This window comes from Mastomys coucha, unplaced genomic scaffold, assembly GCF_008632895.1.
Source record: "Mastomys coucha isolate ucsf_1 unplaced genomic scaffold, UCSF_Mcou_1 pScaffold15, whole genome shotgun sequence".
In the NCBI taxonomy this organism is placed as follows: Eukaryota; Metazoa; Chordata; class Mammalia; order Rodentia; family Muridae; genus Mastomys; species Mastomys coucha.
Genome location: NW_022196897.1, coordinates 46,680,613 through 46,696,390, shown reverse-complemented (window position 1 = coordinate 46,696,390; position 15,778 = coordinate 46,680,613). Strand labels below are relative to the sequence as shown.

General features: G+C 45.7%; 1 protein-coding gene across 10 annotated transcripts in view; it reads right to left on the bottom strand.

Annotated features, from left to right (window-relative positions):
- The window catches only part of Tanc1 (tetratricopeptide repeat, ankyrin repeat and coiled-coil containing 1), a 236,999-nt gene that overhangs the window by 60,384 nt on the left and 160,837 nt on the right, over positions 1-15,778 (bottom strand). For 5 of the 10 annotated variants that reach the window (XM_031370329.1, XM_031370332.1, XM_031370334.1 and 2 more), the window contains 3 exons: positions 14,309-14,439; positions 13,100-13,286; positions 228-491 (listed from right to left, as the gene is read on the bottom strand). In XM_031370329.1, the coding sequence (XP_031226189.1) occupies positions 228-491; positions 13,100-13,286; positions 14,309-14,439 (582 nt within the window). Of the gene's footprint in view, positions 1-227; positions 492-4,016; positions 4,135-5,826; positions 6,029-6,094; positions 6,192-13,099; positions 13,287-14,308; positions 14,440-15,778 lie in introns of those variants that run through there. The other 5 variants (XM_031370331.1, XM_031370333.1, XM_031370336.1 and 2 more) reach the window with 4 other exon arrangements.

Here is a 15,778-nt window from a genome sequence, read left to right as displayed (position 1 = left end):
CCCACCCCCCACCCCATCTACAAAGAGCCAACATTACCAATCACAGGTTTAAAGCACTACAGAGTAAAAGGACGACTAACAGACCTTGTGTATTTGCAATGAGTACACTGAGGCCTATGGGAAAAGATCACCCTGCTGGCTTGGATCTGGATTAATACTGAAGGATTAATTTTCTGGGTAAAGAAACGGAAGCAGGACCTGAGGCTTAGGCAGAGTCATGGCCTTACCTGCAACTGAGTTGGGCCGTGGCATTATTAGTGAGCTGGAGCTCTGAGGATAGGGGACCGGACCATCTCCAGCTGAGGGTTCCGCCTTGGGCAGCACGCTCTCCGCCGACCCAGTAGTCTCCTCTTCTGCCACTGGGGAACAGTTGTCTGCCCTTCGCTCATGAAGCACTCCCTTCTGAACCCCTAACCTTAGGCTCCCGTCTCTGCTCCATTCCAGACTGGAGCCACTGCGGTCATCATTTTCCGATGAACTTGTGATTGTGGCTGAAATGAGAGATTGAAATACTTTGAAGAAGTCTAGGCAACTGGGCCTGCTGAGAGTTACACACACACACACACACACACACACACACACACACACACACACCTCCCCAAGGGCCAATGGAAAGTTTTCTGGTCTACACAGATTTTTATCAAAGTATATTTCATACAATGTATTTTGGTAAATTAAAAGACTGTTGCTTATCAGGGGAAATAAACTGCTAAATCACTCTACAGGAAAGAGGAAAAAGCTGATAGGAAGATAATGAAAAAGCTGTCAAAATATCTGAAATTTAACAGTGAATCTATGTAATTTGGAGATAATGGATATTCCCTTTAATCACCAAGATGGATTGCTTATATCTCATTAAATTCCTCTGAATCTTTAAATACCCAACTCCACCAAACATTTGCTGGGGAAAGACACTGGTAACCCAAGAGCTATAGCAGAAAAGATGCAGGATACAGAGACAAAGATGCAATTTAAAGTCCAGAGAATCTGATCCTTGAAACCAACAACTGTAAGGCAGGTTCAGCAAGGTGCACAGAGATTAACTTGCCTCGTTTCATAACACGCAGATGGAAAACTTGGTATGACCAGTTCAGGGAAAGGACCAGTATGGGAAGGTCTGCTCTGGTTTTAGAATTAAATTTTAACTTCTACGAAAGCAAACCAGAGCTGGGGATGGGGTTGGGGAACAGTAGAGGAGGGAAAAAAAACAACCAAAAAACATCTGGGCAAAAGCACAGAGCAGCATGGGAAAGTGAAGCCCAGCACTCACACTCACAGCAGCTACAGGCTACTAGACAGTCCTAATTCTCAGACTGTCTGAGCGGTACGAAATGCCCTGAAACCACAGGTCACCCGGCCACTCATGCAGCCCCAAGTGTTGACCTAATGCTGGCCTGTGTCCTTGAGGATAGGAACCATGCCCACAAATGCTTAGCTTGGACCTCGGCAGCCCAGGCCTCTGAGAGGGATCCTAGCAAATGGGAGAGAGCTGGCCAGAGTGCACTCAGACCCAGCTGCTGGAGGGAGAGCTTTATCCACACACTATGAAGAGCACACTGTATCAGCAACGGGTAATTAAGCTCGGAGAGTTTCTCATATCTAGGACTGAATGGCTTCAGTTTTGAAATGGTCCTGAAGGTTTAGCGAATGATTTCCTTGCTGTAGCCGCAGGACACCTTGCTGCAATTCTATGGCTGCCCTTGCTGCTGCAGCCTGGACAGACTGTTCTCTGGTTTCTTCCTATATATAAGCCCTTTTGACATGTGGGAACATGTGTAGTGTACCTACCTCAAGTTGACCTTCTCCATTTCTAGACAATGCAGTGTGGGGGGCATGGTAAGTATCAGTTAATATTTGCTGAATGAATGAATGAGTGAGTGAACGAATGAATGAGCAATCAATATTTCAATTCGACTTGCAGCAGACACTATACCCCACTGACCTCACTGTTACCTGCTCGGGACCATTGGCCCTGTGCCTATCCAAAAAATAAAGCCAGTATGAGTGGGGTCAGTTTCAACTCATGGGAAACCAAGATTATGATTCCTGCATGTGCTAGCAGCAACACTCCATGCCTCCACCTTTCTGGGATCATGCCAGCCTTCACTGTGTTTTGAAATGGACAGTTTACATATAAACACAGCAAGCGTGGTGACTCTCCCCATTGTGGAAATGCTGCTGTGGATTAGCAGCAGCAGCAGCTGACATCACTGGAGGTCTGCTATATGCCAGAGGCTGCTAATGCCTTACAGGAACGGTTTAAGTTATTAATGAGTTTATTGTTTATTCATGGGGATTCATTATTAATAGTAACTCTCTGTTAATAAGTTAAAAGCATAAAAATACAATCAGTCCCATAAAACAAATTGTTTTAAATCCAGTATTTGGAATTCTGAGTGCTTTTCCTGAGCCATCTTATAATGAGTTAAGTTTTCAAGGCTGCTCCAACATCTAAATGATGGCGAGATAAAAGGGGAATGGAAGGTCCAGATGGGAGGGTGGGGTTGGAGGTGGCGTTGAAGGTGGGGCTGGGGTGGTGGTGGTGGGTGGGTAGTGGTGATGTGCTTGCTTGGTATCCCTGTCTTAGCTATTTTTTGGCATCATCTGTCCTTAAGAAAAGTGCATCTCAGGGTGCTATCCTTCAGTATCACACACTCTTCAATAAATATCTCAGTTCTAACTAAGATCGTAAGAGGAGAAAGAGGGACCCAAATCACCCCACTTCTTGTTACAAGTGACAGTACAGCAGACTTGCAGTCTCAGGGTCCTAAGAAGCAGCTGGGGACATCTGGAAGAGCCTGGCCTGGGCTCCTTGGTGGCAGGACAGGCTGAAGGCTTAATTCTCAAGAGAGGGACAGACAGCGTTCTACGTGGTGTCCAGGATGTGATGGGTAGAACCCCTTAAGTCCTGGTAGTGAGACGAAGAAAAATGGATGAGAGAAGGTGGCCCTGAGCCATTGGAATTCTCCACTGGAGTGTATCTCCACTGGAGTGTAGCCATTTCTATTGCTTTTTATTTTGTTGTTCTAGGTATCATCTCCAGGACCCTGCACATCTTAAGGAAGTACTCTACTGCTGAGCTTCACCCTTAGCCCTGAGCTAGCCACTTGAAAGGGAGGCTAGAGAAGGTTGGGATTCAGTAGCAGCAGACTGGAATGAGGAAAGGCAGTCCACAGGCCACACTCAGCAGGGCACTGAGAGCAGGTGTCCAGAGACTCTTGAAGCTCAGTGGGATTGCCGAATGCACAAACGGTAGGCAGGCAGTGGACTCTTGGTTGGCTCAGCTCAGCTATCAGTAAAACCCTGAAGCAAACCAGTGGGACAAGGAAAGGCCAGTGACTCCATTTTCCTTGTACACAAGAAGCATACCTCATAAGATAGATCCTGTCTTAGAGAGAAAGAGAGAAAGAGAGAGAGAGAAAGAGAGAGAGAGAGAGAGAGAGAGAGAGAGAGAGAGAGAGAGAGAGAGAGAGAAAGCTGGCTCTCATAATAAATAGCATACTACTGCAAAATATTTCAAGATAACAGCAGCATAAACTCCTTTTTAGGTTATTAGCATAGTCACTTTGGAGAGTATGTGTGCATACACAGCCACACACACTACCCAGGGCAACATCTTAAACATGAAGATTTAAAAAAACAAACCAACTCTCTTCAGTATGGTTTATGAGAGAGAGGCTCAGTAGTTAAGAGCACTGGCTGCTCTTCCAGAGGACCTGAGGTGAGGGTCATTGCCAGCACCCCCATCAAGCAGTTCACAACTGCCTGTAATTCCCACCTTCAAAGATCTGATGTCTTCTGGCCTCTGTGGGCACAGTACATATGTGACATGTACACAGATATATATAAATTCAAAATAAAAACAAAATCTTAAAGTTATTTCTAAATACTGTTTGATATATCCCCCCCAAAAAAGATAATCTGAAATCTCTAAGCACTCACAGTTCCACCACTTCCATCCGGCAGCTGGCAGACATGCCAGCCTTTGTTGATAAATGCCTGTCTTTGTCACCCACCTTGTCCAAGCCACTCTTCCACCACAGATATAAGGCACATGGATGTTCCATCAAGCTGTCAGGTTAGACTGTGCCCCACAATGTGGTAAACAGAGCCTGGTGCTGCTCACCACAGACTTGACGGACACTTTTCTCTCACTGTACACACTTTGAAAACTCCTGCACCCCCCGGGGACAGTTGTGTATCTTCCTCTGTAGTAACTGCACATTTAGCCATTCTAAATTCACACATTCTTCCCCCCCCCCCAAAAAAAACTTCCTGAGATATGAAGGCACACACACAAGAGGATCCTCATGACAAAGAGGTGCCCAGGCCAGGAGCCCACCCCACTCTACAGACCTGGAAGTGACTACATTCAACACCAGCTCCCTCTCTGTGCAGGAAATGCATTTGCAAGACCTTCCTGGTTTGCCCAAGCTCAGGATGCATGTAAACCATGTGCACACACACCTAGAACAGTATCTTAAGCACAAATGCTTTGGGATCCAACCTGGGCTGCTCACCCTTGGAGAACTAGCACTGTGGATTATCCAGGCACAGGGCACCAGGATAAATGTCCATCTTACAGGTATAAACTCAAGCAACTGTGTTTCTCTTTTCCCACTGGGAACTTAACATCACTTTTGACCGCTCCTGGGAGAGAGCAAGTATAAAACGGCATGATTCTGACTTCGATTTCTTCTCTGGTCTCCTCTCCTTTGTCTGACTCGTACCCTCAAAGAAAACTCCTGGTTCACTATACATCTGTGACAGAGCATTGCTTTTCCCCTCAGGAGCAACTAAGTAATGAGTATCCTTAAGAAATAACATGCATACTACAGTGGTTGACACACCCAGCATAACAGGGCTTACTTACTTACGGTGTCCCAGGTTCTGGTCTAAGTTTGTCATATCTTAACTTGCTCATTTCGCATACTATCCTCGATGACAGGCAAGCCCCACAACTCCTGAGGTTGTTACCTGCCTCACAATGCTGTTCTGATCCTGCCACATGAGTTCCAGAAAATCCGGGACATGTACCCTGGTGCATTGATAAAATATGTACATACACTGCTCTAGTTTATTTACTATGAAGCACATACCCCAAAAATATACATTACAAATGAGGGAAAACATAAATTACAATTTTCTTGGAGCACTGCATAGGCTGTCAGTCATTCTCCACGTCCACAGTCAGTGCTACAGAGAACCCTGCCCTTCCCTGGGGTTGGAAACATTTAAATAGAAGGTCATGGTTAAAGTGCCTCTTAAATTATTAGCACAACAGTTCTTTCCCCTTCCCAGACAACCCAAGACAAATAAAGGAGCATCGAACCATCTGTCCAACCGATGCCGGGAAGAGTGTCAAAGTTAAAACATTAGAATTATGGATTAAAAATCAAAGAGGAAAGGAAAATAACGGCTGCTTACGGAAGTGGAAGAAGGGAAGAAACAGGCTAAAGAGGGACATCCAGCCCTTTTAGTGCCTTCCTTGCCCTGACCAAAGGAAGGTCCCTGACCACTTCTGAGGCTACACTTCAATGCAGCAAAGGAACTCGAGGTTGAGAGTCAAGGCAGCACTGTAGCAGTTCTCTAGGTCCTCGGACAGACAAAGGGTCTCAGTCGTCTCCACTGGACTCACACCTCATACCAACAGCTGCTCAGGAGAGATTCCCAGAGCACAAAGGCAAAGACTGCATTAGCTCAATTCTTCAAGACATCGTCTTTCCGGCTAGGTATGCAGGACTGTACATCTCTCAAATCCCCAACCCCAGGCCAACCCCACTACACACTAGCAAAGAACACACACAACAATAGTTCCTGGCTCACCTGCTCCCAGCTCCTAGTATCTATTAGCTCAGCAAGGAGAAGTTTCCCTGGGAAGAATGCAAGCTACCCCTCCTGCCAGAAGGAAAGCACAGATGGGGCCCTGGAAATGTTCAGCTCCCGGGAATGTCTGGCTTCTCCTCCTGCACAGCCCCAGAATGGCAGCCTGGCACTTCTGGCTAGCCCTGCCCTTTGGGTGTTGTGCTGGGAACCCTGTGCACTGGATTGTGACAGCCAGGTCTCTATACCAGATCTCCAGCTCAGTACTCACCCGCATTGCGCAAGTTACGCTTTGCCACAACATGCAGTAAGGCCAGGGACCCAGTTGCTGTTCTCAGGTACATTCATCAGGCCTTTCAACTGTGGAAATACCTGAAGGAATGGCTGCAGGCAGGGTCGTGTGGGAGGGAGACGGCTGGACCCGCCTCTCTCAACGAGAACACTGCCACAATTGGACCTAGCGTGGTAATGAAAGTCTCTGGAAAAAGTCTGAAGACCAGGATGTGACTTTTTCTACAAGTTACATGGTGCTTTGGTAATGCTCTGAAAATCTATTCATGGACTGCATCCACAATGGAGCTTTTGGCATGCTCAAGCGATGCCCCAGAGCTCCAGACTCCTTGGAAAAGGGCTCTCAGCAAACAGTGGTTGGTATTATTATGCACCTAGAGCAAGTACCTTTCATGGGAGACATTCACTCAGCCAGTGTCAGGACTAATGATTTCATAGTCCCATAAGGAGACAATTTTGAAAATAGATACTGTGCCTTACTCTGTATTTTGTCCCAATACTGAACTGGCACACAGCAGGTACCATACATGCTTGCCAGTACGAACAGAACAGCCTGAAATAACCAAACACCCAGAGTGACTGCAATCAGTGCAGATGCTGCTGGCTGGAACCACCAAGGATTTCTCCCCATATTTACTATGTTACCAAGTCATAAATGTAAAGAGAAACTTCCCTTCTTTACCCAAGAGATTCTAAAAGGCTTCTATAATTAACGATGATTTTTAAATTGCAGGCAATGTAGCAAAATGACTATTAACCCAGATTTGAAACATTCTAAATAGTTATTACCAAATCAATTTCAAAGCATTCTAATTTAGGAGCAGGGGGTGGGGGCAATACAGGTGGCAGCAGGGCAGCAGAAGTGTAAAATCAAAAGGGTGGGACTTACGAATTTAAAATGAAAAGAAAGTACAATTAAATTACCACATCTGATCACCTCCTTGGTGATACAAGGTCACAGAAATGAACAGACTAAGGGCTACCTCCAGAATCACTTTCATTTCACAAGTCTGGGAGGAGGCAGACAGAGTCAACAGCAGATAAAAGGCAGTCCATGATGACTTCTGATGTTCTAAGCAACTGGTCATGGAAGCAAATGTTAGCACATCTCACTAGGAGGCAGTGAGGTATGGCCCAAGAACCCCACAGCTTAGCAGGAGCCATTTTTGCAAGAGAAATGTTGCCATGAAGTTGTCCCCCCATCAAAGCTTATATATGCTCCCCCTTTCTAAAGGAGGGAGGGGAGGCAGACAAATATCAGCACCCCAGGAAGTCAAAGGAAGAGAAACAGACAGAGAGCTGAGACTGGCATTCACCACCCACAACTGCACTGCCTGGGAGGTGGCAGACCCTGTAGTCCAGATGGGAGACAGGGGTGGGTGCGGGTGCACAGAGCTGAAACATTATCTGGGAGACACGCAGAGTTGGGGAGCAGAGCCATGGCACAGAGCCCTCCAGTCTTCATCTCACAAAAGCAACAGGTGCAGGATGCAGCAAGTGCGGACCTGGACAGGCCGAAGTATCAGTGAGGAAGGGAATGGGAGGGAAGAGGCTTCGAACAGCCCCACCTTTAGCCAGAGTGTCCGGTGGCTAACTTGAAATCGTTCTGTTTGGAATATCTACTATTAATAAAGAGGAAGAATCTTTAAAATGAGGCAGGGTATGGTTCTGTTTGTTTGTTTTTAAATCTTGGGGCAAGTAAGACAATCTCATGTGCTACACAAACCTGGCAGCTTAAGATTGATCCCTGTCACCCCATAAAGACAGATGCAGGAAAAGTGACTCCATCAGGTTGTCTTCTAACTGCCACACCAACAGTGTAGCACATATATCCACAGGCACATCATACATACCAACACACATACATATACACATGCACACATACACACAGGCATGCACACACATACATGGGCAGACACAAACACACACATGCACATATGTATGTATTTACGTTGGGAATTGGTTCTAACGGTTTGTCTTAATTTGACTCCCAAGAGCTGAACTTCCAGATGATAAGGGTCCCTGCCTCCAGCGGGCTTCAGTTGGTAAAAATGAATTGCTGAACAGCCAATGACTGGACAGGGAGATGGAGGCGGGACTTTTAGACTTCGAGGGCAAGGGCCTGAGGGAGAGAGGGGAAGGAGAGGAGAATTGTCATGACAGGGGGGCAGGGAAAACAGACTTAAAGGCCTGCCAGCATGTAAGATTCCAGGGAAGTGGCTCTAGGGGCCATTCCCCTGACTGGGTCTGGGGTAGCAGAGATGAAATATAGATTTTTAAAAGATGTTAACTCAGAATTACTAGAGGGGAAGTTGTGTTAGCCACAGGGGTAGGTGTGGGAGGGTGAGGGTGGAGTGAGTGTTTAGAAGTGTCCATTGTACTAGTCAAGACATATCAAAATAAGAGCAGGTGCAGTGGACACAAAACCCACCTAGAGCTAAAGCAGATTAACAAATTCACCGCTACAATACTTATAGGAATGAAATTCTGGTAGAAAGGCCAGGATTAATTTGTATTTCTTCTCCTCAATGAGTCTATCTTGTCTTCCTAAGTGAAAAACATCTATTTTCTTGAAATAAGTATACACATTTAAAATATTTATCATCATCTGGACATAAAAATTAAACAGATATAATTCAGAACATGCCTTAAAACACAGTATTTCTAGAAAATTTTTGAAGGTCAGATTAGTGTGTGTGTGTATATATATGTTATATATATGTGCTATATTTGTGTGTATATATCTATATTATGTATATATGCTATATATGTGTATGTGTGTGTTTATATAATATAAATATAATAATAGGTTTATTATTCAAATGAATATGTATAGGCTTTTCCCCCTAAACTGGGATCAACACAGATTACAATTCCATTTGTAACAATTGTAAGCAACTTAAAGTGTTGTCAGTAAGGAAACAGTTTTCTCAGGCATGGAGGAAACACCTTTGAAGCCCGTATCTTTATAAAAGCTTTTCTTTTAAAGCAAGCAACTGCAAGTTGTTTTTCCAATGACAGGTACAGCTGGGGTTCACATTTAGCAGGTTTTCACATTGCCAATCTGAAAATCAGACACTAACATCCAGGTAATGTCAACGGTTTCAAGTAAGTAAAGGGTAAGTGCCAGAAGAACTTTTCTTTAAAATAAATAAATAAAGACACTCATAGAGAATGCAGTTAATCCCAGCCACTTAGCCAGTACTTCTACATGACAGAATCGTTGCACTTCTAAAGACTTTAATGTCGGGAGAACCTGGGCCTCTTGAAATAGGATAAAACGGGGCTTCCTTGCAGATGAAGGGGTGAAGAGGCACAGGGAAGTTCATTAAGCTCTGGTCTCCCAGAGCAAGAATTGGAAGGGGGCCCAGTGTGTTCTAACGGTCACTGGCCCCTAGCTAAGCTGTGGAAACCCAATGCAGACGGGGTACCTGTGGTATCTGAGGACGCTGCCTGGGCATGTGGCAACACAAGCCTCCTCTGCAGGCATCTGCTGGGCGGAGTGATTTTGGTTCAACAATCAGCATGCTGGAAATCAGCCTAAGTAGTAAGAGGAGACTGAGGAGTTTTTAAGGACAGGTTGGCACTTTTTGAAATGTGCCCTAATGCTCCGACTAAACTGTGCTCAGAACACTGCTTTGAGTCTTTTGCTGCCCCAAGCACACAATACCGAGGAGCCTGTGTCTTATATATACAGCCTGCACCACTGTACAGCTTTTGCCATCCAATACTGGCTGCCCTGGTTCAAAAGGCTACCCATACTTTGTTTGTTTGTTTTTCGAGACAGGGTTTCTCTGTGTAGCCCTGGCTGTCCTGAAACTCACTTTGTAGACTAGGCTGGCCTCAAACTCAGAAATCCTCCTGCCTCTGCCTCCCAAGTGCTGGGATGAAAGGGATGTGTCACCACTGCCTGGCTTAAGGCTACCCATACTTAAAATGGAAAGTTAAAGAAGAGCCGGTTCCCCTCTCCTCCAGGCCGTGTCTAGTTTGGAATGTGGATCCTCTCTAACACATTCTACAAAGGTGCTGCCTGGGCTTCCAAGGTGGGAAAACAGGCGGTTTTACCTTCATTTTTGCCCTCTAGGACTGAGGGGTTCTTAAATCTTTTACTTTCTTAAACACCTATGATGCCCAAAAGCTGGGACCACAGGCTGCAGTTCATAAACTCGTCAAGTTCTTCAGAACACAGGAAACACCTGCAATCACAGAGCCACAAATACAGCACCCGTGCCTGTCAGCTCAGGCTTGGGAACCTACACAGCCTGCAGAGATTGCAGGAGATTGCTCCTCCCCTCTGGCCCCACCACTCTGGCCTCTTCAGACACCTGCAGCTCAAGTCATCCTGGAGAGGAAATTCTTGCTTCTTTTCCTTCTCCTCCCTACCACACCTTGGCAACAGACTTTAGTGCCACAGGTTACAGAGGAGAGAGAACAGAGGCACACCATCATTCACCAGCACAGCTTCTCTCATCTACCTGGGGCCTTGACCTATGCATTGCAAGCTTGGTCCCCAGAAACTGCTAACACCCCCACCCCTCACTTTCCCACTCTTATGTCAATATATTCAGCTCTTCATGCTTAGCCAAGTTAAGGGAACATATTGACCAAGGAGCAAAGGGCACTATTGCAGACATAAACGGTCCTAAGAGCTTAAAACACCATGATATTAAAAGTTAACGAACCTACTCAAAAATAGGAATCCCGAGGAGTTCTTTATAAAGCAACTAGATGGTCCAGGCTTTGGTGACACTGCAGAGTGGCAGCAATTCCTTAATATCTCCTTCCTGGCACCTGGCTAGGAACCCAGAGTTGGAAAAACAGGGCCCCATCCACATGGAATCAAAATTAAATAATAAGTACACTGAAGGAAATCACGGGGGCATATAATACGGAGTCTGGCAGCAGAGTCTGGAAGCGGAGACTGGGGGAGACTCCATTAAATCAACTGTTAGTTAAGAGCAGCCTGGCAGCTTAATCTTTCACTGGCAGTACAGAAAGCTAAGCAAGCACCTTTGCTTTTTTTGTATAAATGCTAGTAGGGGCTGGGGAATGTAGCTTAGTTGTACTTCGCTTGGTTCACCACACATACAGAGCCTTGGTCTGATACCTCATATTGCAAAACAAGTCAGTGTCAAAATTTCAGCAGTGCACCTGAGTGAGAGAAAAGCAAATGACAGATGGTTGGTCCTCGTCCCGAGCAGGCTTGTAAACGTCTGACCTCCAGCTTGAATGGCACCTTTAAAATCCAGACACACGCAATGCCAAGTCTCCAACTACAGTAAAGATGAGAAGTCTGTTCCAAAAAGGTAGCAGTGGCCAAATCCTTGAAGGGAGATTAAATTCTCAGAAGGACACGGCATTTCAAGAGCTAAGGAAGTTGTGTGGCTACCACTGAATTCACATCAAAGGTCTGTCTGTGGAGGAGAGTGCAGAAACAGGGCACAAGAAAAGCCATAATGCAGGAAGAACTTGTTGAAATGAATTCATAAAGCGGGAGAGGTAGAGTAGATGAGAAAGCCAACTGGCTGGATCAGCTCAGGGAAAGGCCTTGAAGCTGGAAATAAATAAACAAATAAGAATTTGCGGTAAATCCTCCATTCATACAGAATTCCCCAAATCAGTTCATCCATGGACAGAAGCAGGCTGCTGGATGCCCAGGCATGACCTGGCGAATGTGGGGAAATGACAATTTCAAACTGGTGGAATGCCGCTTGTGGCGAAGGTGACAGTGTTCTAAAACCAGCTTGTAAGGGCAGGTACATGATTTTGAATATACTAGGAGTTAACTGACAGTTTAAGTGCGTGAATATTATATGTAAATTACATTTTGAAACTGCAACAGAAAACAGATCCGTAAGAGTCTGGTCCCACCAAAATCAGTGGAAGATGCCTCCTAGCTGAAGTTGAGTCCTTCCCAATACATGCAGAGATCTACAGCAAGCCCACAGCCTGACTCCAGTACCCTCTTGGGTGTGGGGTTGGGGGGCATCTTCAAAGTCTGAACTAGATAAATTCATGCTTTGGTTTTTGAATTATACTCGGATGGAAGGGCAAGTGACTGGAGAACATGAAGCTCAGAGGTTTATTTGACTATGTATTAATGAGGATATGGAGCTGATAAAAAATGACACATAATGGTCCTTAAAGACATGGGCATAGCCCAGCAAAGGGAAAGCAGGGAACTGTTTAGAAGTGACCCACTGTGATAGCAATACAATTGTAGAGCAAAAGGCTTGAGTGATGCCTTTGGGTCCCACCTGTCTGACAGCGGAAAGCAGGCAAGCTTGATCACTGTTCAGCCATTGCTAAGCACACCTGCAGGATGACACGAGCACCCATTCCGGGCTGGTGTACGGGAAACCGACAATCTCAGAGTCTAATATGGCACACAGGTCTACCGGCTAATGAATTAACCCAAACCCTGATTTCCTAGACAAGGAAGTGTGTGAAGGAGTTAATTCAATGTTGCTCAAGCCCGTTAGAATCTAGTCTTCCTACCCTCAACTCAGGGGACTGCATCTACCAGGAGGCCCAGGAAGGCTTTCTTAGAAAACCAGATGCCATTACAAGCAACATTCAGAGAACACAGGCCCCATAGGTCGTCAGGGAAACAACCTTGAGATTTGGTTGTGAAAACTGCTTCATATGCAGGGGTTTTGCCACCCTGCAATGGTGCCCTAAGGAGACCTGATGCAAAGGAATGAACAGACCAGGAAGGTGGGAGGGTTCACAGGACAGATCAGATAACGTATTTTTTTTTTAAAGAAAAAAGTATATGATCGCAGTGATATAAAATAAACATCAAGAAATATAGAAGCTGAAAGTCATTCTCTTGGCTGCCCACAGCCCTGAGCTGTCAGCAGTCAGCAGAATGGAGTCTGCAGTTTGACCTTCTTGGACCACAAGGAACCCTCTCACGAAGTGGCTATAGTGCTCCGGCTGACGTGCATCGAGCCATTACATTGCTAGGCAGTGTGCTTCTTACCTATAATTCCACTGTCCTTGCTTTCCAGGGTGGAACTGGGGCTGCTAATGGTCTCGCAGGGACTTTTGCTGGCTGCTGTCTTGCTGACACAGCTATTCAAGGTCGAGCAGGGGCTGTCGGTGCTAGGAGAGGCGGTGCTGCTTGTCAGTGTGGAGCAAGGGCTGATGCCTTGACTCAGGGCTGTGCACTGCAGGGGGAAGGGAGGGAGGAGTTAACACGGCTCACACGGTATGTATGCTTCAACACATGTTTTTGTTTTGGATGCCAAAATGATGAAACTTAAACACAAGACAAATGGAGACATTTTTTAACTCCTGTAGCTAAATGGGGACAGACACGATGTGTCTTTGTTCTAGTTGCCTCCTTTGAACTTTCACTAAAAGGGCAGTCTTAGCAATACTTCAGTGGGAACACAAGTTCATAAAACAGAGATGGCCGCCAACAGGCAGACTTCCTTTCATTTAAAGCCTGCAGAAGACAAATGGCTTATTTGACCTCTGTGCAGGAAACCTGGGGACCGTTTTCATAATGTTTCACAAGCATGGTAGCCTGACTCTATTCCTCAAGATTTATGAGCTGTGTGTTCAGGAAAGGAGACTGGTGACCACTGCAGTCTCTGTCGACGCCCTCCCTGCCATGCCTCCTTACAGAGAACCTGGGGGGAGGGAGGCAGAAGTTCCAACTCCTTACACTGCTACTTGCACACTCAGAGTTGGCGGAAGCCTGGGGGCTAGCCTCCCTGAGACAGAGCGTGCCTCCCTGAAGGATGAAACATTTGATTCTCTCCCATTTTGTCTCTACCTTATCTCCTATCAATATTCTCTTCACCCCACTGACTCCCCCTTTACCTCCGAATCCCAACAGCTGAGAGAGCACAGAAAACCAAAGACCAAAGCAGTCTATGAGAGGAGCAGTACTCTCAAGACAGAAGTAGCCTTATTACAAGACAATGTGTAGCCAATATTCTCTGGGCCATGACTGTAAGGTTAATATGGACATTTTCTTAAGTTCTGATCCCTTCTGTTTGTCCTTAACTATTTCCACCTCCATCCCCTGCAGAGACCCAGAAACAAACTGTTGTAATAAATTTCAAAACATAAGAGCCCAGCACTCATTTGACCAAACAATAATGTGAGCCCCCCTCCTCCCACGGGCACTCGTGGGGTGCATGCTAAGCATGTAGGAAATAGTTTCTTTCTCTGGCATTACCATGGCTTCATTTTTGTCTTCGATGGTTATGTGTGTGGCACTTGGGATCCCTTCTCCCAGTAAAAATCCCAGCCTTGTCAACAGTTCCTGAGCTGCTGGAGAACAGCTCGGTTCATTATCGGCCTTTGCTTCTGGAACAAAGAAAGAAAACAATGAAGATTCCCGTCTGGGGAGTTTTGGCTTTGCATCTGGATGAGCTGGCACTCCAGCTGCTTGTCTGGCATTTTTTGTGCCCCCTTAGAAGATGCACCAAGTTTGATGATAATGTCTGTCCTCTAGCAGTACATTCTAATTAAGAGGCTGTGACAGGCTGAGAAAACAGTCACAGAGAACTCCAAATTCAAAGGTGATATATTTGATCTGAAAAAGAAGACTCCCCATCTCATTATCTGATAGCATTCCAATGCCTACATCGCATGAAAAGGGTGCCACAGATAAGGGTTTCTGCTTCACCTTATCTTCAGAGAGCACTATATCCCATGCCACCAGAGGCCAGCATTAAAACCCAAATGGCATGCTGCAAAGACCCAGGTGCAGGAGGACTTGGGTGGAAAACTTGCTCGACATATACTCCATAGCAGTGAGATTCAAAACCCAGTTCCCACTCAGGTGCCAATCAATTGTAAGAATCCATCTGAGCCAGGTGTGGTGGCACACGCCTTTAATCCCAGCACTTGGGAGGCAGAGGCAGGTGAATTTCTGAGTTCGAGCTCTACAGAGTGAGTTCCAGGACAGCCACAGCTATACAGAGACAGGACTTAATGTACTGCTGTTCATGCCACACTTCACATAAGCATGGTGCTTCCAAGGCCGATCATTTGGATTTCTGTACTGGAGAGAATGTCCACGTTGACGTTTACTTATATACTGAGCTAGAGACTAATCTCGAACCCAAAGCCTAAGGGCACTTAGATTTTGTCAACTATGGCTGGCAAATAATTTGACATTATTCTAACTCCTCTGTCACTACTTAAAGCACAACTGGGATGAGATTATATACAGGAGCTAACTATGCTTACCGAAGGTGGAACTCAAGAACAATTTGTGACTCTCAGGCGGTTACGCCACGTTTTGTTTGCTCCTCGACTTGTCAAGACACCAAGACCTACACATGCTTGAAGCTCTTTTGCCAACATGTGGAAATCGACAATGAGTGGAGGAGACTGAAGGTGGACAACAGGCACACTGTGAGCTAACATCACCACCACCATGTTCAGCTCTAACTTCATCTTTCATAAGCAACTGCAGAGTGTAAGTGGGCAAACCTTTGTGAAAATCATATGGATGGTCCTCAGTTGCACAGCAGTTTTGCCACACCAGGCAGCTGTTTTGAGAGACACCAGGCTGGTGACATGTCATGAAAGAGAAGGAACACACCACTTGCTTGCTCTGGAAAACCTCCCTGTTCAGGGCATGAAGACTGTTTGCAAGATAAATATTTTTTAGTCACTCTAGAACAACAGTGGTGAG